This window comes from Ammospiza nelsoni, chromosome 5, assembly GCF_027579445.1.
Source record: "Ammospiza nelsoni isolate bAmmNel1 chromosome 5, bAmmNel1.pri, whole genome shotgun sequence".
Classification (NCBI taxonomy): domain Eukaryota; kingdom Metazoa; phylum Chordata; class Aves; order Passeriformes; family Passerellidae; genus Ammospiza; species Ammospiza nelsoni.
This window is the reverse complement of record NC_080637.1, coordinates 68811942-68833869: the sequence shown is the minus strand read 5'-3', so window position 1 is coordinate 68833869 and position 21928 is coordinate 68811942. Positions and strand designations below refer to the sequence as shown.

The 21928-nt window shown below is 47.5% G+C and overlaps 2 protein-coding genes across 3 annotated transcripts in view; one reads left to right on the top strand and one right to left on the bottom strand.

Annotated features, from left to right (window-relative positions):
* The window catches only part of NINJ2 (ninjurin 2), a 42219-nt gene extending 31849 nt beyond the window's left edge, over nt 1–10370 (top strand). Inside the window, exons 2-4 of one of the 2 annotated variants that reach the window (XM_059472544.1) lie at nt 7429–7660; nt 8469–8653; nt 9307–10370. In XM_059472544.1, the coding sequence (XP_059328527.1) occupies nt 7429–7660; nt 8469–8632 (396 nt within the window). In that variant the 3' untranslated portion in view covers nt 8633–8653; nt 9307–10370. Of the gene's footprint in view, nt 1–7428; nt 7661–8468; nt 8664–9306 lie in introns of both variants that reach the window. The other variant, XM_059472545.1, reaches the window with a different exon arrangement.
* A 1586-nt stretch (nt 10371–11956) lies between these two features.
* Nucleotides 11957–21928, bottom strand: part of B4GALNT3 (beta-1,4-N-acetyl-galactosaminyltransferase 3) — a 61664-nt gene continuing 51692 nt past the window's right edge. The window contains exons 15-21 of the mRNA XM_059472633.1: nt 20864–21860; nt 19486–19784; nt 18509–18662; nt 17761–17833; nt 17169–17322; nt 16481–16607; nt 11957–15715 (exon numbers count right to left, since the gene is read on the bottom strand). Coding sequence (XP_059328616.1) covers nt 15604–15715; nt 16481–16607; nt 17169–17322; nt 17761–17833; nt 18509–18662; nt 19486–19784; nt 20864–21860 — 1916 coding nt within the window. The 3' untranslated portion in view covers nt 11957–15603. The remainder of the gene's footprint in view (nt 15716–16480; nt 16608–17168; nt 17323–17760; nt 17834–18508; nt 18663–19485; nt 19785–20863; nt 21861–21928) is intronic.

Sequence of the window (21928 nt, the reverse complement as noted above, 5' to 3'; positions counted from 1 at the left end):
CAGCTTCCTTTCTGTGGGGAGCACTCAGAGGAGGCCAGGGGCATGGAAAGCTCAAAAGATGCAGATGAACCTGAGCTCCTGGGAGTGAGGTTTATCTGGGAAATGCTGAAAGATGGAAACCACCTATGGGAATGAGAAAATCACCTACCTTCCCTGCCTGATGAATTCAGTCCTGCTGGATTATGTCCACAACACAGGAATATATTGCACCTCTCCAAGAGATCTTACCCATCTCTCTCACCCCACACATCACCCATAGGTGGATTCCTGTTCATTTGCAGATAGGGAAAACGAAAATCCAGGATGCCCTGAGCCACCTGGCAAATGGCAAATTAACCTTGGGCTACCTCACATGAAAAGCAACATCAGGCCAGGGCTGGAGCAGTTCTAAATTCAGAGTTACAGGTCACAAGGGACCATTGCTATATGCTTGTCCCATTCTGAAATTTTTCCCCTCAAACATCTGCTACAAACCACAGTCAGAGGGGAACTGGACCTCTGGTCTGATCCAGTACAGCTGTTACTGTGTTCTCCCAGTTTCAGAAATCAACCTGACCCCTCAACATTGGATACAAACACGCTTAGACTTGGAAGGAGTTCAGTTTTAGGACCTTGCTTTATGAGTGTTTTGAATTAAAATGATTTATATGAACACATTTGCTCTTTGGATCTGGCTGCAGCCTGCAATCAGACCCAGCTTTTCTTAATATTTTGGGCCATAAGCCATCCAGCTTAGGGATTTATTCATCTTAACGTGTTTAGCTTTGTAAGCACAATGCAGTAGTTACTGTTGTGCCTCCCAGCTGCTCTTCCATTTTTTATAAACTCATTTTCTCTGCTAACCTACTTTGAATTTTTTCTTCTAAAGCTGTTTTTAGTCTTCCCCTGCTCTCTTTTTTTTTTTTTTTTCCTCTCCAAAAACACTGGGATAAAACACTAGTGACTTGAATAGGCTCCAGCTTCTATATCCTGACTTTGGAAATAATTGTTCCCACTAATCCTTTTGAGTGCACTCCCAATTCCATATATTCAAAGAGCTGGTTCCCCCATGCACATACACACCCAATTGCTTCTGTTCAACAATCAGAGATCATGCATCAGCACATTGTTATTGCTGGTGCCAAGCATTTGGCTCAATTCTTGAGCCCCAAACTCACAAACTGCTCCTAATCCATGCATGGAGGCTCCTCCAGCACTGCCACCACCCTTCCCACCTTGTCCTCATCCCAGCTACTGGAAAATAAAAATTATCTTGTATTCCAGCTCAGCCCTGCAGCCTACCAGTCGATTCCTGGATCCGTCCAATTCAGTTTCATAAATACACTTAACAAGGGAGTTTAATATAGATTTGGTGAGGCAGCTCTTTGAGTGATACATAATTTATGCTGCCCTGTAGCATAGGAAGCCTTGAGTGGCGTCAGAGTGAACAGATTCAAGGAACTTGCCAGACAGCAGCACAGAGTGCCAGAGAGGGAGAGGAGTGGGGAGAGCACCCCAGGAGGGAGGTGAATGAAGCTGAAGGGCTCAATAGCAGGGAAAAACGTGAAAGACAGACAAGGCACAAGGCACAGGGCGAGAAAGGAAGAGAATAAAGGAGAAGAGGAGGAGGTGAACTGAAAATGCAAAACCCCATGGGACAAGCTGGGCTCTGCAGGCTGCAGTGCCACAGCTAAGCACGGAGAGCAGTGCCAGCCCAGGGCAGGGGCACAGAGAGAGCAGTGCCAGCCCAGGGCTAATAAGGCCTTGGAGGCTCATAACACACTTAAGATAGCTTGGCTACTCTTGGAGGCATAAAAATTAGCAGGACGGCATCTGTTGCAGTGTTGGAAGCAAAAAGGTTTAATAAAAGGCAAAATGACAAACAGAAAAACCAAGCTAGGTGCTAGACGTTCTTGCTCTTAGTAATACAGCTTACAAAAACAGTTAGTTTCTTTGTTCACGTCCCTTTCTAGTTAATTGCTCAAGTGAAACTTGTTAGCTTCTGTCCAATTAGCTATCCTTAAGTTTAAGGTAAAGTCCTTCAAGCTTACAGAATAAAATAAACTTCTAAAAACGTCTTTCTTTTTTAAAGAAACAAAAACTAGTTTTGTCACTCTCTCAACAAAAACCACACCCCTACACCACACTGTGTGACATCTCTGCCCAAGAGAGCTCAGCAGGTTTACTTGCAGGTATGAGGTGAAACACAGGAGATAGACAAAGAAAATGGAAAGCTTGGTAGACCACAGAACATGAGCAATGCTTGTCAAGTCCATGGAATCTGTGCCTGCCACCTGCCTAGGCCTTCACTTCTGGCTCCCAGCTCCTGGAAGTCACTTTTTGGCTGGAGAACTCTCATGCAAACAGTTGGTGTCAATGGTTTCTCTGTTAAACCCAGCAGTGACCTGTCACAGAAGTGTAAAGACCTCAGAGACAGGTCTCCATCAGGACCAGTCTGATACACGGGGAAGGATATAGGAAAGCACCTCTGGTTTATTTGCTGGGATTTACACAATGTGAACTGAAGGCAACACAACGCTTGGCTCCCAACAGGACCCCTGGTGAGAAGAACAGATGGCTATATTAAAATGAAAAAATCCCCAAGCACAACTGGACCAGCCAAGAGCCTCCACAGAGGCTGAGGAGGGAGGACTGGCCCTGAACACTCAATTTTCCTTCTGCCTGCAGTATCCGTGAAGAGGTTTACTATTACTTCTGTTCATGGAAAGCAGCCAGGATGCTTCTTGTTGTGCCAAACTGGAGAAAAGCAGCCTTTGCCTCACCAAGTTCACAATGTAGTTACCTTGGGTGTCTCTTCTCTTGCACACGTGTGGCTGTGCACAGACCCATGAGCTGCAAGGGAATCCCAACCCACCAGGGGATCAGGCATGTGGTATTCCTTGCTCTTCCCAGTGCTGCTGCTCTCTGTGCCTGGGCACGTGGGCTAGAAATGGTAAAATTTGCTCCCTTCATGCCAGGTGAAGTGGTCAGGAGCTGCAGGGAGTGAAGGAGAGTAGATAATAACAGTGCTCTTAGAAGCAGAAGCATTGATTGGGGGCCAGGCTTTGATCCCACAAAAGGGAATTAAAGCTTTCTTCTTCCTTCCCACAGAAAGGGGACTTTGCTCCTCTCCTGCTCTGCAAGGTGATGCTGACTGTCAGAGTGCTTTCACCTCCATCAGCCACTGCTCACAGGGTATTTCTAAAGCTGCTGACTGGCCAATGCTGGGGAAACATTCCCTGGGTTTTCCCTTTTTCCCTGGTGCCGGATGCTGTGTGTGGCTGGCTGCTCATGGCTGGGATCCCCGTGGTGGCTGTCTCTGTGCTCACCCCTCTGCATTTGTGTCTGTTTTCTTTGGCATTCTCCAGCATTTCCCTTGGAAGGAATGGCCAATAATACAGCTCCTACTCAGATATCACCCTCTGACAGAGTTGCTTCCATAAAGATTATCATTCTTCTGCTCTGGAGCCTCATGCTGTTCCACTCCCTCTTTCAGGCTGTTCTCCCCTGGGATAGGGTCACAAACCCCACAAAGTATACAGAGATTTGCAATAAGATCTGCTCTGTAATTCTTTTTCCCCCCCAATCTGAAAAATGTGACAAGTAAACTGTAGATTTTGTAGAAATTTTCAAAAACGTTTGTGCTCCCCTTGACCCAAAATCTGCCAGCTTTGAAAGAAATATTTAGATGAAGCTCCTCCAAAAGTTTACAGAGGAGAGTAGCTATTTCTTGTAAAAATAAAAGCATTAAAACCCCAGAGTATTTCTCTTGAAAACTAATTCTAGTGGCAATTTTTCAGGTAGTTTCAGTGAGCTGTGAAGCTCAGCATACCTTCTGGTACTAGAGTTTGATTTCATAGGCCTGGGGACCTGAGAGCTCCCTACAGCAAAATCAGAGGAAAAGTTGAAAAAGGAATTTTAAAAAATCCATTCTTTTTCTGCAGTGATATTGATCCTTCTTTCCATAAGAATTCCTACCAAAATTAAAAATAAAAGTAGAAGTGGGAGTTGAATATCTGTGTGTGTGTGCACACTTTTGGGTAAGAATTAAGCCTTTGACTTAGAAAACATAGATGGGTGCCTCACTCAACCCCTGAGGGGATCTGTATTACTATGCTATGTTTATACAAGAGAAAAAGGAAAAGGGATTTGCCTGGGTCAGACTGAAGCCAGCAGGGTCCTTGCAGGGAGAGAGGCTGCCTCATAGGGAAAGGAAAAACATCCAGAAATGAGACACAGGAAAGCAGCTCCAACACCAGTTCATCCAGCACTGCTGTATGATTGGGATGGAATTGTTCAGGTCCTCATTTCCCGACTCTCAGTAAGTGGGCAATAGAAATAGAGCCCCCTCTGGGGACAAAAGTGCTGTTTCCAGCAGATGCGCTGGCTCTGCAGCCAGGCTTTCAAGATGGGCTTGGTGTGTGACTGCCACATCCAGCTCTTCTCTTTACAGAGAAGAAAAGGCAATGATCTCCATTTTCCTAAGGGGAATCCCTTCAAAGTGACTAGAAAGCAACCAGCTCTAACCTGGTGGCATAAATCACTTTGGTGAGCTTCAGGTATGTCCTGTGACTACACTTAGGGCTCCGTTTGCCAGAAGGGAATCACTGAATCTCCTCAGTGATTCCACACCACCTCCCACAGCTGTCTGGGCAATCCTCCTACAGGGGAACCCAGGTTGCTTGTGAATCAGCTCCTGGGCTGCAGGAATTTATAGGACTGAACTTTAAAGGAAGCAAAAGCAGAAATGGGCTTTGGAAAGCTTTGTGTGCATTCTGGCAGCTCAAAAGAAGTGTCCCAGCCATGCATTCATACCCCACAAACAGTGGTTCATGGGTGACAGTTATGGCACCAACATCCCAAGCAAATCCCTCCTCCAGCATTAACCCAAATGCCAGCTCTCTGAACACTCCTGGTTTGTCTAAGCCTCTCCTTATTTGAGACATCAGGCTTCCATTCTTAGCTGCTGGACTAGATGGAATACTGAGGGCCAAATCCATAAAAACCCTGGATCTCTGTAACTTTTCCCTGCATCATAAGGAGTCATGTGCCATGTGCTGGAGTGTGCCAAGAGAAGGGCCATGAAATTGGTGAAGGAGCCCAAATCTGATGGGGAGTGGCTGAGGGAGCTGGGGCTGCTCAGCCTGGAGAAGAGGAGGCTCAGGAGGGACCTTAAAGCTTTCTGCAACTGCCTGAGAGGAGGCTGTAGCCAGCTCTGTGTTTGGGGGCTGCCCATCACAAACCTTCAGCTACCCAGATTCAAGTTTAGTGTCCACCTTCCATCATCCATTATCCTTTTGCAGATCCTTCTGGATCTGCCTGGACTGACAGAACTTTGAATCTGGAGTCACACCTTTTCCATTGTGAAGCTTTTCCAGTTCCAGGTGCTCCACATGGGAGAGAAGCACCTGCCTGTGTTTTCATGTCCCAGATGGGAACATGCCATCACACTCATCCATGAGAGAAAAGTCCATGTCAAAGCTGTCTATTTTCACTGCCTGATCATCTGGGACACAGAGCTCAGGATGTTGCAACTCTGTCCCATTTCACACTCAAGGTAAAGGTACATAAAGGCAGCTCAAAAGAAGGATGTGATTTCATTCAACAAGAGCTCCTGACTTGCTGTATTTTTGTCCACGTAAGCAGCCAGAAACAGATGTCTCAGCCTCCTGGTACCAGTCACTCATTTACCAGCAGCTCTGCCCTGTTTGTACAGCTCCCTTGTTCTCAAACCCTTAACTCATCATTACACAGAGATAAACTATCAATGCTCTGCCTTGTGATGCTGCAAGGAGGGGGCTGATTCTTCAGGAATAAGGAAAACAGCACATGAGAGGGATCAAATCACCAACTCTGCACAATTTGGTATTAGTTCCTCTCTGTTCCAACAGGATCACATGCTTTTAGGCCATCTAAGGGGGAGCAGTCCCTCAAGACAGGTTTTAAAAATGCATTCACAGAACATGATCTTTTGCTGGCCTCCTTTCCTCAAGATGCCTCTATTCTCATACCACACTGTAATATTTAAGTCTCAAGCACCTACACACAGCTTTGGAGTTTTTACCAGTTCTTTAGACTTCTACTTTTACTTCCTTCCAGTATCTTTCACCTTCCACCTTCCAGAGCAAGAAATATAGGCTTTGCAATGGAGCCATGTAACCACAGGACTGTCACTGTCAGAAACTGTAAGAACTAAATGCTTTGAGCTATCATTTAAAAAAACCCCAACCAACCCAAAAGCCCTTTTCTACCTCAAGCTAGCCCCCTGTTAAGGATCACAGTTCACCAATAGTTCAAAACAGACACAGCCTTTCCCACTCACATGTTCATACATGTCTTTGTCACATCAGGGTGACCACTAGACCAGGGCCACAACCCCCTTCCAAAATTCACCCCAACTTCAGCATCACACACCCCACATACACTGCTCTCCCAGGATCACTGGCTTTGTTCCTGCCTTCACAAATCAAAGAAAGCCACTCTTGCCATTGTTTACCAATGATCATTGGTAAACACAACACTCAACCCAAAGAGAAGATCTGCCTCTAATCCCCTCTTAAGTTTGAGTCTTGTCTATGTCCTGAAGGAAGAGAATTTAATATTCCTTGCAAAATCCCTGGCTTTGGGATAATCTACATTATTGTAACTCTGGACAACCTTGTTTTCCACAAATATACCCATATTTTTTTTAGCCTTGCTGAGCTCTTGATCACAGCAAGTATCTTGTGACTATTAATACTGTTATAGATGGACAATGAGATCATTGGCTCTCACAAAAGATAATTATTGTGTGAATATTAAGAAAAGCTTTGGTGATGTATAGCTATGTTATTGTAGTTTAGATGTCCTCTGTTCTCCCCATGATTCCCTTTCCCCCCTGTATTGTTGCCATTAGACAGCAGGACAACGAGGTAGAAAGAAGGTATGCACATGGGGCAGTTGGGAATGGAAAATCTTGGTGCTTAGGGGATGCAGCAAGACAACACCTGACCTCCAATCCAGTTACAAGAAACCAGTCTCCACTGATAAATGGCACAGAAGAGCTGACTGACAGACTTTGGGAAGGGCCAGGGCTGGCTGATGCAACCCTCAGGGGTATAAAAGACTGAGCATCCATCTTGAAGATGAACCAGCCATGTGGTGTGCACACAGGCAGTTCCCAGTGCTGAAGCTTTTTCCTTATGTAGTCCTTTGTTGTATTTTTGTTAAGGTTTAATAAACCTTTTTAAATTTTCCAAGTGACCAGTTGCCTCTCACAATACCATGATATTGTATGTACTCATTACCATGAGGCAACTGTGAGGGGACATGTTGGCTACTCTCAACACTTTTAAAACATGCAACTTTGACTCTTTCCCAGGCTTTCTAGATAAACCCCAGGGAGAAGCCAGCATATCCCACTGGACACAGGTGTGTCTGTTGGTTTAGTGATTCCTCCTGTCTCTGCAGGGCATGAATCCTCACCTGCGGGTCAACGGGCCCATGAACATCAACCACTACGCCACCAAGAAGAGCGTGGCAGAGAGCATGCTGGACGTGGCACTCTTCATGGCCAACGTCACCCAGCTCAAGGCTGTGCTGGAGCAGGGCACGTCCTTCCAGTACTACGCCACCCTCATCGTGCTGATCAGCATCTCCCTCTTCTTCCAGGTGATGATTGGGGTTCTCCTGATCATCACGGGTAAGGTGCCCACTGGGGCGTGTGTGCAGGGGCAGGGTGGGGGTGGAAGGGAGAAGCTTCTCCCCCCAAACCATTCCCTTCTGGCTCCATGCAGGGCTGGATGTGGGTGGTAGGGTGGGCAGTGTTACTCAGAATGGTGCGTGGTTTGTTTCTTGTTTGCACGACTCTGAGCACAACTTTTCCTTCACTTTCCCACTGCTGAGCCCTTGTTTCAGGGAAAGAGTGGGGATTTGGCCAAGATGGGCCTCTTGCTGCACCTACTGTTATGTACTCCTTCATGCAGCTCTTGCAGACTCTACATTTTAGCTGTAATTTATATCTTACTTCATCTGGGACTTAATAGAACAATTCTGGCAGAAATATTCCCTATATTTACCTCACATTTAACCAATCCCACAGTTGTCCTAGTGGCCTACAGACAGCACATTAACACCAGCATTGGTTTGCTGGTGCTTGCCCAGTGCTCCATCTGATACAGGAGTTGCTGTATTTCAGTCTCCAACACATTCCCAGTATTAAAAACCTGCAAAGGTGCTGCATTTTCCTGAATGTCCTACATAGGTTTTTATGGGGGGACAGAGGATTGGAGGCTTTGGAAAACCTGTGACATGTTCCTCTGCTCCAGCCTTCTGTGTCATCCTAGAGCAAGCTGTGGCTCCTGCAGCATTCCTGTGACCACTCCCTCTGCTCAGTGGCCTCAGCACTCAGGGGCACCATGAACATTTACCAGGCAGGGGAGGCTTGCAGGAGGTGGGGGACTTGGAGTCAGTCTGCAAATCCCTTTCTCTTTTTGCATGGTATTGCACAGCTCGTTTGAACCTGAATGATATTGCAAAGCAACCCCGCCTGAACATACTCAACAACACTGCCACAGCTCTCATCTTCATCACAGTCATCCTCAACATCTTCATCACAGCCTTCGGGGTGCAGAAGACTGGCCTCTACCCTAGCAGGAATTTTGGACCTTATTAATTCATGGGGCAATGGACTCAGGTAAGAAAGGGTGAGTTCCCATCACTGCAAACCCCTGGGAGGGATCTCAGTCTCAGAAAACATCACTGCAAGGTGATGATGGCAAATTACAAAGCCTTTCCAGAGGCATGTTGCTGTCCCACAAAAACCTGCAGCCACTGAGCAAATTCTCTCAGAGGAGGAGCTCTTCTCACTTGGTCTCTAAAGCAAGAACACCAAACATCCCAGTTGCTGGGATTTATCAGCAGCAAGGGGTTTTTGGAAGGCTGCAGAGCTCATGCTAGATACAAATAGCAGTTATGGATGGGAGCTCATGTTGGGGAAGAAAACTAGGAGTGTTCTGGGAGGAATCACAAGACAGCAGCACCATCTGAGCAGAAGAAAAGGAATGGGCAAGACACAGAGCTCTTTACAGCAGCCACAGTAGTTTGGCAGGGACTGTTTTAGGCACCTAATGCTCATTTTCAAGGAAGCCCTGTAAGTTCATCCAAATGGCTGGGTTTCCATGTCATGTCAGTGAGGGAATGACATGTTCATAAATAAAAAGCACTTTAGCTCAAGAAGCAAAATTAATATTTCTTGTTTACACGACCTGCAAAATGTAAACACAGTTTAAATGCAACATACCAGAGGAGTCTGAGGTGACCTCACCAGAGCTTCTTGTCTCCCTGCAGGATCTGAGCAGTGCAGCTCTCCTCCACGTTTCCACTGACCTCAGCAGGATCCATGGATGAATCCAGGAAACTGGGTTAAACTTCAAAACTCTGTGTGTGTCATAGCATATCAGCCCCTTGCTGTAATGCTTTTGCAGTTCTGAGGGGCAGGAACATTGCCTTTCCAAGCTAGAACAAACTTTGCAAGAGAAAACTGCAGCAACAGCAGCAGCAGGTATACATTTTGAAAGTGCAGTTCTGTAAATCTCTTATTTTAGCTGCCTGCTTCACATATTCAATACTGGCTCATCTGGTAGAGAAGACTGAATTATTTACTTTGTAGGCTAAATAAATAAGTCCAGCTCTTTTTTGTCTCAAATGTAAGTTGGTGCCCTTAAAGCAATTCTATCTAATAGTTTACCTCCCAAATGTTGGAATGGATTTCTCTAAAAAAGTTTTCCTAGGAGAATAGAATGGTGTGTGTACACAAAGATAGCTAGAACCAGTTCAAATCTTTTCCTAGTTGTTTAAAATCAAATGTTACATAGTTAAGAAAACAATCAGATATTTCCAGCACTGGGATGTTAACAAGGACAGAAAATAGTTATTGTGGTCTGATGTCATCATCAGTCCCCTATCAGGAATGATGTCAGAATAGCCTGACAATACTTAATGGAAAAAAGAAGATAATAATGAAGATACATTATAATGAAGAAACATTATACATAAGGCCACAGCCTAGGCTTATTGCTGCAATGAAAAATTACAGTTGAATAGCTTATTACTTTATTTAAAAAATCACCATTATGATTTATTCTTATCACTAACATAATATAAATGTTTTAAAATGTATTTGGTTTATAATGACAGCTCTGGTAATTCTCTTGTATTAGAACCATTTGTTTCCTTGAGAAAAAAATCCTTTGAATTAATGAGTTTCAAGATTTTGATGAAAGAGTAAAAATTTTCAATCCTAAATTTTTAAACTCTATAGTCATGCTAAAAAATGGTATTTTAATAGCCTTATGTAAGCCTATTTAAACAATTACATGCTCTTTTGATTATTAAATGATTTTTCCACTGTACTGCAGAATCAGAGTTTAATATGGACTTCTCCTTTTGTATACCCTTGCCACCCCTGACAGAGAAATGCCATGAAAGCATCCTCACATCAGTCTTCAGGAGCTACTGGGAGTGTCTGACTCTTAGATACAGATTTCATTTGTATTTGTCTTTTCATCTGTATTTTTCTCTACAAACCCAAATTTGTGTCAGTCACACACGGTGCTTTTTCTGAGAGGGTGTGAATGATCCTGCCCAGGAACTGGTGGGTAAGGCCAGCAGCAGCTGACACTGACAGTGACTTTTCTGAGCTGAAGGGAAGTTGCACAACAAGGGCAGGATGGAAAATACTAGTTATGTATTTACCAGAAGCTGAAGTGGTAGAGCTGAGCACAGCCTGAGATCTGTCAGGTGAAGCAGGCAGAGACTTGTCCTCCACTTTTCCTTGGGTATGACAGGTCTGGGGTGACCCTGAGTTTGCTGCTCACCTTGGTTTCCTCAGTGTTTGCTTTGACGGGCAGCAGAGAGGGGAGGATGTTTCAGGGAAGCCTGTTATCCTGCCTCCTTTAGGAAAATGCCTCATTCTAGAGGTAGCAGAATGAGCTGTAGGCACAGCAAAACCACAAGCCAAGGGCTGTCAGCCACTGCTGGCTGGGTTGATGGAAAGGTACAAAATTACATATCCTGCATGCAGACCCCAAACCCCAGGACTCACTGCTTCATGGAGCAGGAGGCACAGCAATTAGTACTGATGGCTGAAGGTAAAGAGAGGGGAAAATAGAAAAGATTCAGCTGGGAAAGAAGCATGAGGGGAATTTCATGAGCAGATCTTAATTTCATCATTGTTTCAGAGAGCTACTGGATCTGGTATGGCAGCATGTGAGGCCTCATGAGCAGAGAGGGCTCCCTGCCACTCACCCCAGGCAAGCAGAAGGCTGGCAGCACACTGGAATACTCTCCTTCCATCTCCTTCAATATTAACAATTTCTTGTTATAGTGAAATCATACTCATCAGCAACCTTGGCTGCCTTTTCCCCTCTTCGTGTGTGACTCCCATTGCTGCCAAGCTTTTGAGACTCAAAGAAGGCAGAATTGAAGCGAAGATGGGCCAAAATTGAATTCAGACAAGCAGCTGCTGTGAAAGAGCTGACCTCCCATTTGCAAAGGTCTAGGCTCCCACCTGTGGTCTTCTCCAGGAACTGTCCTCTGCTGGCCAGGAGAGCCACTGTGTTTTCCATGTTCTTATCACATCACACTCATGCTTTGTTGGAATGTGTATTTGTCCATTGTTTCCACCTTGTTTCACATGATAAACCCGTGTAGACAGGAGGAAAACTGTTTTGTTGCCATCCCATTTTTCTAGAGGAGACTGAAGCAGGGCTAACCTTGCCCCCTGCATCTCCCACCCACCCCTTGCTGCAGAGCTCTTGCTGAGAGTGATCTCTCTGGTACTGCCTGTGCTTTCAGCTAATGAAAACAGAGGAGCACACCTGGATTCCAGCTCCTGCTGCACAGGGATGCAGGTGCAAGTGAACACACAGACAGAAGAGAGCTCTTGTAGGAAGAAAATGTATTTATAAAACATGAGGGAGAATCTGAATATCCCCCAGCTCCAACAGAGAGGTGGCCCAGGAATCATCTTGAAGGCACAGAGCCACTTAAGGCAGGTACAAGTCAGATTTTCAACACAAGGCATCTGTATCTAAAAAACAATCAACTTCAGACATTTGTAGGCAATGAGGAGAGATGTTCATGCCGGGCAAACATTAAGACAATAATGAAACAAATAACAATTTTCACACAATACACTTTGCTCAGATTAAACACCAGCCCTTCTTCACTCCCTTGGTGACCTGCAAAGCAAGCCTGAGCACCACACTCCAGTCCTGAGTACACAGCCACACTTGTAGGCAGGGCCACTTCACACTTGGTGGCTCAGACTCCCCAGCCTGGTCACATCCTGCCCTGGAGAAGGTCTCTGCAGCATTGTCCATCATCTCCCCAGCCACAGAGCTTCCGGAGCAGCTCGCTCCTGGCCTGATGCAAGGAAAATCCTCTGCAACTGACTTCCTCCAGCTGTCCAGGCAGGACACAGCCAGGATGCACATGAAGGCCAGAAACTCCAGCACAGCTTCCTAAAAAGATCCTGGTGACAGAAATGTGACCAACTGTTGAGGGGAGTCAGCTGCCTGGGCACGTCCTTTCACTGCATAGCTGAGGGATCTGCTCCTGCTGTGCTTCCTGCTCTCCCCCTCTTTGTGACTCTGTCTGGGGAGAAAATTTGCAGCTTGCTCTGGAAGAGGGGCAGCAGCCTCAGAGTGCAGCCCAGAGCTGCTCCTGCAACGTTTGGTCTCACCTCCCAGTGAGGTCTCTGAGCACGTGGGCTGAAAGAGTTTTTATTCCCATGAGTCCTCCATGGAGGCTGCCAGCCAGTGCCAATTAGTATTAATCACATTTACTACTTGCTTGGGTACCAACTGAGTATTCCCACTGGAAGGGAAGAACACTTGGGATGGCAGTGGGCAAACTGGCCATTAGGAAAGTGGACTGAAAACCAGGAACTCCTTACACCTCCATCAAGGAGTCTTCACGAGGTAGTTCTGCTTACCACTGGCCTGGCTTACAAGGTGTGAAGGAAGGAGTACAGTCACAGCTGAAAATTGGGGGCAAAATCCTCAAATTCTGCTGGCAGTGCTGCACTGAGGGGAGCACCCTATTGTCCAGTCCACTCTTTGCTGATTGTCCTCTGTGGTGGGGAAGACTCATGGCATTTATGCCAAGTGAGTTAACTTCTGGAGGCACCTAATTCTTGCCAGATGGAAGCTAGCTGCTAACTTTGGGCGCTGCAAAGCACATCCACAGCCAGATGTGAAAGCACATGGTACAAATAACTCCTCCTCCCCATGCTTGACTTCCAGGCTGCCCCCAAATCCAGCAGTTTTCCATGTGCAGAACAGGCACCAGGTTGTTCCCAGCTGCTGCTGCTACAGCCTGGCCATGTCCAGGCACTTGCCCTCCCCAGAGCCTCTCCCCATTCCAGAGGCATTGCGTGACACAGCCAGCCTGGACAGGCTGTGCAGGCACAGTCCTGGAGCCTGGAAAGCAGCTCACCTACACACTCGAGGAGCTGTGCCTGTGTCTGAGGGAAGCACAGGCTCTGACTTGCACCGGGAGCATGACTGACACTGCACATTCCAGGGAAAAACAGAGCTTATTGCAACATTGCATCACAGGGCTCTGGTCTCCCAAACTCCTATAATACTTCCAAAAAAAAAAAGAAAAAATTCAAAAAAAGTTTTGACTGTTGTCAGCCTCTTCCCTCTCACACCAACTGCCATGATTTAATTTCTTAGTATCTGTATGGGTAAAGTATTTCCCCTAAACAGGAAGACAACTCTGTCTTGGGCTGCCTCTTCTGGGATATTCAGTGTCTCCATTCTGGCAAAGGCTCCATGGATTCAGAGACACAGCCATCTCCAGCTGCACACTGCACAGCAGAACTTTCTGGTATCTGGTTGACTTTTTCTAAACCCATCACTCACAAAACCCAGACTGATGCAAACAGATGATCTGACATGATTCCTATCTCACGTGCCAGAACTTGTATGTTCAGTTTTCTACTGCAATAGCGGAACTTGATGGACTTGTCAAGCACCACAGACACAGTAATAAATGAATGCCTATTCTGAACTGGCATCTACTCCATCAGCAAAGAGCAAAAAAGGTCTAGTACCAGCCAACTTTGCTTGTATTCTGCATACATCCACTACTCCTTCCCAGCAACTCCTCACAGAACTGGGCACCATGAGCACCATCCTATGTCACACTGTCCCCTCAAGCTTGAGCCCTTTTCAGCATGGTATGGGGACACTGAAGCTGCCCTGTAAAGCACTGAGTGAGCTGGGATTTCTGGGTTAAACAGCCTTCTAAAATGGTTACAGGGTAAAAATATCTTGCATTAACAGGAGTTTTAGGTGATGGGACTTCCCTGTAGCACCAGGCCAGCTGTGGGCTCTCTCCACAGTTCCTCCATCAGTGACAGCATGGGTTTGCCCATCCTTTTGTTCACTCAACGCTCTTCTGTGCTCACTGTTTGTCACACCCAGTGCGTGTGCCAAGACCTGAGGCCACCTCCTCCGTACCAGCTCCTAGGGCTGCTCCAGAGATGAAGCATCAACAGCTGGGTTGGTTCTCCAACCAAGAAGCCTGCTCTATACTTAAGAGTCAAACTATGACAAGACACAACTGTGAGGCTATAACTTATTAAATTAACTTTTAGACGCTGCATGAATGTACAGGAATCTCAGAGGATTCTGAGAGCAGAAGACACTGTCTCCTCTTCTGACAAATCACAATACTTCAACTAATAAAATATTGCCACTTCTTCCCTGCTAGGGTTTCCCTGATATTGTTAGGACAAACACATGTCTGTCAGATAAGGCTGCAAAGTTCCTCCTGAGATGCTCTGCTAGCTTCTCTGTACAGCCCCTCCACTACCCTCAGGCAGTGGGTCAATAATTTAGGTGGAATTGTAACATCACCCCTGCCAGCTCACCCAGCTACAGGCAAACATGGCTCCTCTAAGGGAAATGTATTCACAACTCCATCCACAGCCCATAATCTGCTGAACACGAGAACAATTTTTCAAAATTACCAAAGTGAAAAGCACAGAGAAACATCTAAGCACCAGCGACCTAAAGTGCTTATCAGCTCCTCTGCATCCAGATTTCCTTAAACAGCACACGGGCATGTGGGTGCAATACAGATCAGAGAACTTTGGTCTCCTGTCCAAAATAATGGGAACTGGAGAGAAGGCAAAGGAGAGGAAATGGGGACGGTTGTGGTTTCTTTTCTGTTTTTCTTTTCCATTCAAGTTTTGAAAGAGAAGCTGCGTCGCTCTAAACAAACCATTCAAGGCTTAGCTGGGATTTGTGTTTGCTTGGTGCAAGACTCAACAGGAAGCACAGCACCTCTCCCACTGTACCTTCCAGCAGACTGCATGGAAATTCAAGTGTTTCCCTTGACACCTCTGCCACACACCTTCCCAGCCACACATGGATCCCACGTCTCGCACGCGGCACTGACAAGAGAAGCTCCTGCTCCACCAGCCTGACCACCCTTCCCCAGCTGAGCCATGCCATCAGAGAGGTCTCTGGAGGCAGAGGAAGAGTTTGGGCACTCGGCTGCATGCCCCAGTAAAGTGCACATCTGGATGAGATGGTGGACAGAGCTGCCAAACAGCTCTGGGGTTGGAGGCTACACCGGCGTCTTCAGCTGGCGCCGGTTCCACATGCCCCGCTTGGAGTGAAACCAGTGGAAGAAGTTCCTCAGGGAGAGACGCTCCACTTCCAGCCCAGCCTGCAAGATCCTGGCAGACACAAGAGCAGACTTAGGGAAAATTTCATCACAAAGATACTGAGGGACTCAGCTCCAGGAAAACTCTTTAAGTTGTGCTGTTGATAAGGACTGCAAGCAAATCGGATAGTCCAGAATAGCTCAGGGGTATCCCGTATCCATAAGCAGGAATTTAATGACACTTTCTGAGTGTTTATGCACCCTTGAGTGCAGGACTAGTCAGGAGTGCCTGCATATGCCAAGATAGGTGGAAAGATGGCTGGCAGCACTGGATTGCAGTCAGCTGACAGAAAAGACAGGACAGGGCCCAAACCCTACAACTACAAAGCCAGAGACTCAGGATTTGTGCATCCCTCCTCACAAAATCCTCAGAAATTTTAACTGTGCCTCATAATCTTTAAATGCCTCTCCACCAGATGGTCTTCAAGGCTAAATGTTATATGGGAAATGTGAGGGATCACAATGTACTCTGAGTGCTTGAAGAGGACAAAGTCTTCACAATCACCAGGGCCTGATCTGCAGGAGACCAACCAGCAGTGTGGCTGGAAGGCAGCAGAAAACAGCTCTTCTCTTACTAGTGGCTGAAATGAAGTGTTTTGTGTCTCCTCACCTACTAGGTTTGAGGTCAGGATATGCTCAAAGACCCTCCCTCTGGCCAAGGTTATAGTGGCAGTAGTCATCTCAACATGCTTAGAACCTCACTCCCATGGTCATTGGTTCTCCAGCATCTGATGGGCTTCCCCTCCTGAGCACCTGAACAATGACAGTGGACACCTACCTGTCGAGGAGCTCCCAGTCCTCTCCTCCCCAGCGGTCCCGAAACTCTTTTGTGTTCATGCCTCCAATTTTGTCCAGGTCAGACTTGTATATACCCAGGAGACCAAACCCATTCACCTCCCAGTAGCCTGAAGAGAGCGCAAAAGAGGCACAGCTTTGTTGGGGTTTTGAACCATTGACAGTCCCAGCAGAGCTGCTGGAGTGAAACGTCAGCTACTTTAGCACAGTGTTGACACCAGGGAGTAAACTCAGCACCAAGGCAGAGCCAACCATGCCAACCAGCTTTGGGAACGAGAAAGGCTTGTGGACAGAGAGCACGATCTGTCCTGTCAACTTGTTAGCAGGGCCTCTCACATCTCCTGTCTGGCAACACAATTCCTGGACTGTCCCACCTTCCCAGGGTTGTCCCTCTGCCTAGGTGGCTCAGGATGGCCACCTCTGTCTAAAGGAAATCCTATGCTGTACCACTTTTGTCCCTCCAACTTGGCTTGGTTTTCCTCACCCCTGGTCTACCAGCTCTCCTCAGGACAGGCTGTGCCCCCTCAGAAAAGAGAGATATGGACAGACAGGAACAAAGGATGGTTTTGGAAATACCTCAAGCTCCAGACCCTGACAGTGCCAGAGGAACAACTGTAGAGGAGGCAGGCACTTCCTTCTTTCCCCATTTCCCAAAGTCTGAGCCCTCTTACCATCAGGCCACTGTGGGGACATCCCGCAGTGCAGCCTCATGACCATGGGTGCAAAGGCCATCTTGCCTTCCACGCAGTGCTTCCTGATGGAATCAATGACTCCAGCTGGGAAGTGGATGTGCAGGTCACACAGGAAGACAATGCTGTGCGGGTCCTGGAACCAATTGTACCGGTTGGGAAAAAAAATAGGTTGACTTTAAGTAAATATTTATTGAGGGGCAGGAAGACAGAAATATGGGAGTCAAAATCTCATTGCTGCATCAGAAACTGAGTTCCCAAAGGCTGGGAAAATATCCATTGGCTGATCAATGATGAGTGTGAAATACCTGGCAGAGCCAGGATCACAAAGCTGCTACTGCTGACTTCCCTCCTGTCTGACAGTCCCAGCAGATGGACCAAGAATCAAACAGAGCACAGGTTCCTCAGAATAAAGAGATCCTTACTCTGGAAGGACAGGAAACACATCTACACTTGAACTGGTCTGCTAGGCTACTCCCTTCCCTAAAAAACAGTGTGTTCAGTACCAAAGGCAGTGGCAACACCAGACACACACCACAAACTGCCCTGCCCACCCAGGGCCCCCCAGACTCACCGTTATGAGGTCTATCCCCGCCTGCAGCCCAGCAGAACGCTCAAAATTCCCTGTCAGCTTCAGGTACCGATAGCTGGGGGTCAGAGGGGAAAGGGAATTTCAGTGGCACAGGAGGCACTGCAGGCAGCACCACACAGCACTGGGCCATGGAGCTGCCCTTGCCCCTTGCACCCTCTGGAGCAGAGGAAACCTTTGCTGGGGGAGTGCACTGCTCCCTGTTCCAGTCTGCCCAGAGAATCTTGCCCCTGAAGAGAGCCTAGCAAAACTCTTCTCAGCTCTAGCCCAGCTCTGTCCTAGGACTAGACCTGGAAACCCCTGGTAGGTAACAGAAATGACCAGCCAAAACTGTTACAGATCAGAGCAGGGTCATTCCAGCAAACAGAGGTCTCCACGCTCTCTGTCCCACTTAGAGCTTTCTTATAATTTCTGTCCTCCCCCTGCCCCACCACTGAGAGACTTGCTTTCTCTTTTCTCTTGAAATCTTGAAAAAAGAGACAAATGCAATAAATTTAGCTGGAAGACTACACCAGGTATTGCCTTGCACTTTTCTAACAGTGTTCCATGCATATATGTGTATGCACATCATAACAAAAACACATTCTCGTATACGTGCAGGGTGTGGATGGATGGTGTCTGTGGTGTTCCAGCTGCAGCAGGCTGTGCCTGGTCAACACACAGAGGCTGCCAAATGTGCTATTTGCAGGCTTATGTGTGTGGGTGGCTTTTTGTCACCAAGCAGTAGTCCCACCTGTGCAAGGTAGACCTTTTCAGAGCCTTCTCTACATCCATGTCGTCGCTGCTGTAGTCGGTGATGATGACGCTGAAGTGGGGATCCTTGGTGACTCGGAACAGCTCTTCCATGTCAGAGATGAATTGCAGCACCCAGCGTGCCTGGTTCTTCACTGGTTGTATTGTAACAGGGAGAGAATCAAAGCAAGCTGATTTAAATGGTGCTGTTTCTTCTCAACAAGCAAGGCTTCTTGCCTTCTATTAAACCTCAACAACCTTTCAGGGATGATGCAATAGGCCCAGGCTGAAAACCTGGTCCACAGAGCCAAGGAATCAGTGTGGGTTCTTCCCCACCATGTGACAGGGACTTTCTCTGAGCTTACAAGCCATGGCTGCTTGGGCCCTATAACATTTTGAGGGTATTTAACTTGGAGAGAACAGAAATTGGAAGTGACCTATTGTATATGCGGGGTGCCCTGTAGCAGGAAGGAACAATGAATCTGACTCCATGTTCTCAAAAGGCTAATTTATTATTTTATGATACTATATTATATTAAAGAATACTGCACTATACTACACTACACTATACTACACTAAAGAATACAGAAAGGATACTTACTAAATGCTAAAAAGATAACAATGAAAACTCGTGACTCTTTCCAGAGTCCTGACACAGCTTGGCCCTGATTGGCCAATGAGTCAAAATAATTCACACCAGAAACCAGTGAAACAACCACCTGTGGACAAACAGTCTCCAAACACATTCCACATGTGAACACAACACAGGAGAAGCAAATGAGATAAAAGTTGTTTTCCTTTTTCTCTGAGGCTTCTCAGCTTCCCAGAAGACAAATCCTGGGCGGAGGGATTTTTCCAGAGAATGTGATATTGACCCAAGATGGTTGAGACTGGCTCAGACCCACTGTCCATGACTGCCCTCATGGGAACCACCCACTGTGCCACCCCTCAACGTCCTGGGAAGGCAGCTCCCCTTACCTGGCACCACGAAGTGAACCACAGCCTGGTGGTTCCAGGAAAACCCCTGGGGCCAGCACAGCTCCGGCTCGTTCGCCGCGGCCATCAGGCGCCGCCGGCGGCCCCACACCAGGTTCCTCATCCTCCTCTCGTCCTCCTCGTGGCTGCTGCTGCCCTGCCAGCCGCGGGCAAAGACATACTCGGAGAGGCGGACGTGGCGCCGGCCCTGCTCCAGCAGCTCCAGCTCCAGCAGGTAGCGGCTGCCCCGCATGCGGTCCTGCCGCTTCTCCACGTTCACGATGCGCTGCAGCTGGAAGCGCCTGCAGGGACACAGCTGCTGTGGGCACAACCTGGCCCTGTCCCTCCCCCAGCCCTGCTGGGCTCCTTCCTTCGGGCCAGCACAAGCCTTTCTGTCCCCAGCTCCCCCCCTGCTTTGCTGCGCCGCTTCCAAAATTCCATGGGAATGTTTAGCACCTGTTTCTCCTAAATCCACAAGAGTGTGGGATTAGACCTGGGATTCCGGCCAAGAGAAATGAAATAAAGGTGACACAGAAAATAACAAATGTGTCTGAATGATTGTGTAGGGCTGGTAATAGCAAGTGTATTCAACACCACCTACAAGGATTTTGGCACCAGGAGCATGTTTGGGCTGCTGAAACTGGCTCATGACACCTTATCAAACAGGAATATGGAGTAGGACTGAGCAATCATACAGTAAAAACTGGCATGGCTGTAGATTCAGAATGGCCAAAACTGGATGAAATGCCAGGTCATGCCCTTTCAGATCATTACAAGAGTTTCTGCTATAAACCAGACGCTTGTGAGTTAAAAATCCTGAGAAAATCCTGTGTGTGCTGGTCAGTTACACCTGGCTGTGACTGGTGTGACCCTGAAAATGCAAATGTGATCTTAATATGTAACATTAGGCCTAGTTCCAGCAGGGATTAGAAGCTAATAACACCCATTCCATAAAACATCCAGGATATTGGTCACTTATGTATGGGAAAATTAACACCAACTGAAACCAGAAAAGACTGGTTAAAAACATTATAAAAATTAAGGCCAGCCCAACAGAAGGGTCAGGAGTTAGACTGTTTAGTTTATGGAGGCTAGAGGAAGTGTGTCTGTTTGCCAGAAGGGATGGTAAGTCTTGAGAAGAAAAAAAATCATACCAAGACCACGTAACAAAAGAGTACCAGCAAAAGCTGGTATCATTTCTCAGGAATAGGAAGTGTGCCTAAAGTTCAGTGCTTTATACAGATTCCTTGTCTGAAATCTTATTTACTACATCTAGTTCATCCTCTGATTCTCACCAGTTACTCACATAACAGGTATTCCCCATGCAGCATGGTAAGCCAGCTCTGGGACAGTGCCCCTTGGTTTTCTCACTGCACCTTACCCTTTACTCCTCTGGTTGAGCTTCCTCAGGAAGACACGTGTGACTTCCAGGGCCTCCCTTTCTCTTAGCAGCAAATTTCCCGAGGTGTTGCACTTGAGGTCAATCCAGTCTGTGCGCAGCATATGGAAGTCCAGGTTGTTCATGCTGAAGGTCTGCTCCCAGTTCACTGCCTGGTCAAACACTGGTACGTAATCAAAATCCTCCTCATCTTCCTCATCTGGCTCCCCATCCACCTCTTCCTCCTCTACTGCTCCTCCAGACTTGTCTTTCAAAGGAGATGCCACCTGTGCCTCTCCTTCACCCACATCCCCATCGCTGGCCACCTTCTGCTCAGCAATGTAGGACTGCACCTGGCTCAGCCACTGCGGCAGCCCGCGCTGCTGGCTGGGGCTGGCAGCACTCACTGCCTGTCTCCCAGCTCTGCCAGAGACTGGGATTCCTTTCCCAGCTGGCACGGTGCCTCCTGGCTGCAGCCTGTCCTTTGTGGTGCTGAGGTCTCCTCGAGGTCCTACCCTGCTGGGAATTGCGACCCCTGAGTCCCTGGGGTGGCCAAGAGACTGCTGCCTTTGAGACACAGTCGTAGAAAGAGGGACTGTCCTTCTGACAGGCACTCTCCCCTGGATGGCCCTGGCATGCTGCGGAGGGCTCCTGGAATTGTCTTTGACTCCAGCTTTCACATGGGGTCTCTTTGTTACAGGGTTTCCCTCTAGGCCAGGCAGGCTGAGGCTTTGGTTGGTAGAGGCCAGCATGGCTGATTTGATACCAGACCTTTTTGTCCTCCTCCTCATCTCCTCTCCTGCATCATTCCCCGTGACCGCGAGGAGCCGGCGGTGCTCCCGGAGGGAATAGTCCTGGTGGATGTTGTCACTGCCCAGCACACTGCTGGGGACATTGCCTGCTGGCCCTGCCCTCCCTGTGCCAGCCTGCTCAGGGGCATTGGTGCTCTCCACATCCTGCTCCTCATACTGCAGCTCATCCACGTTCCCCTCCTGGGAGCCTGCGGGATGAATCAAAGTTACACCTCTGGCATCCTCCCGCTGCCTTCCCTGCCCTGCCCAGGCATCC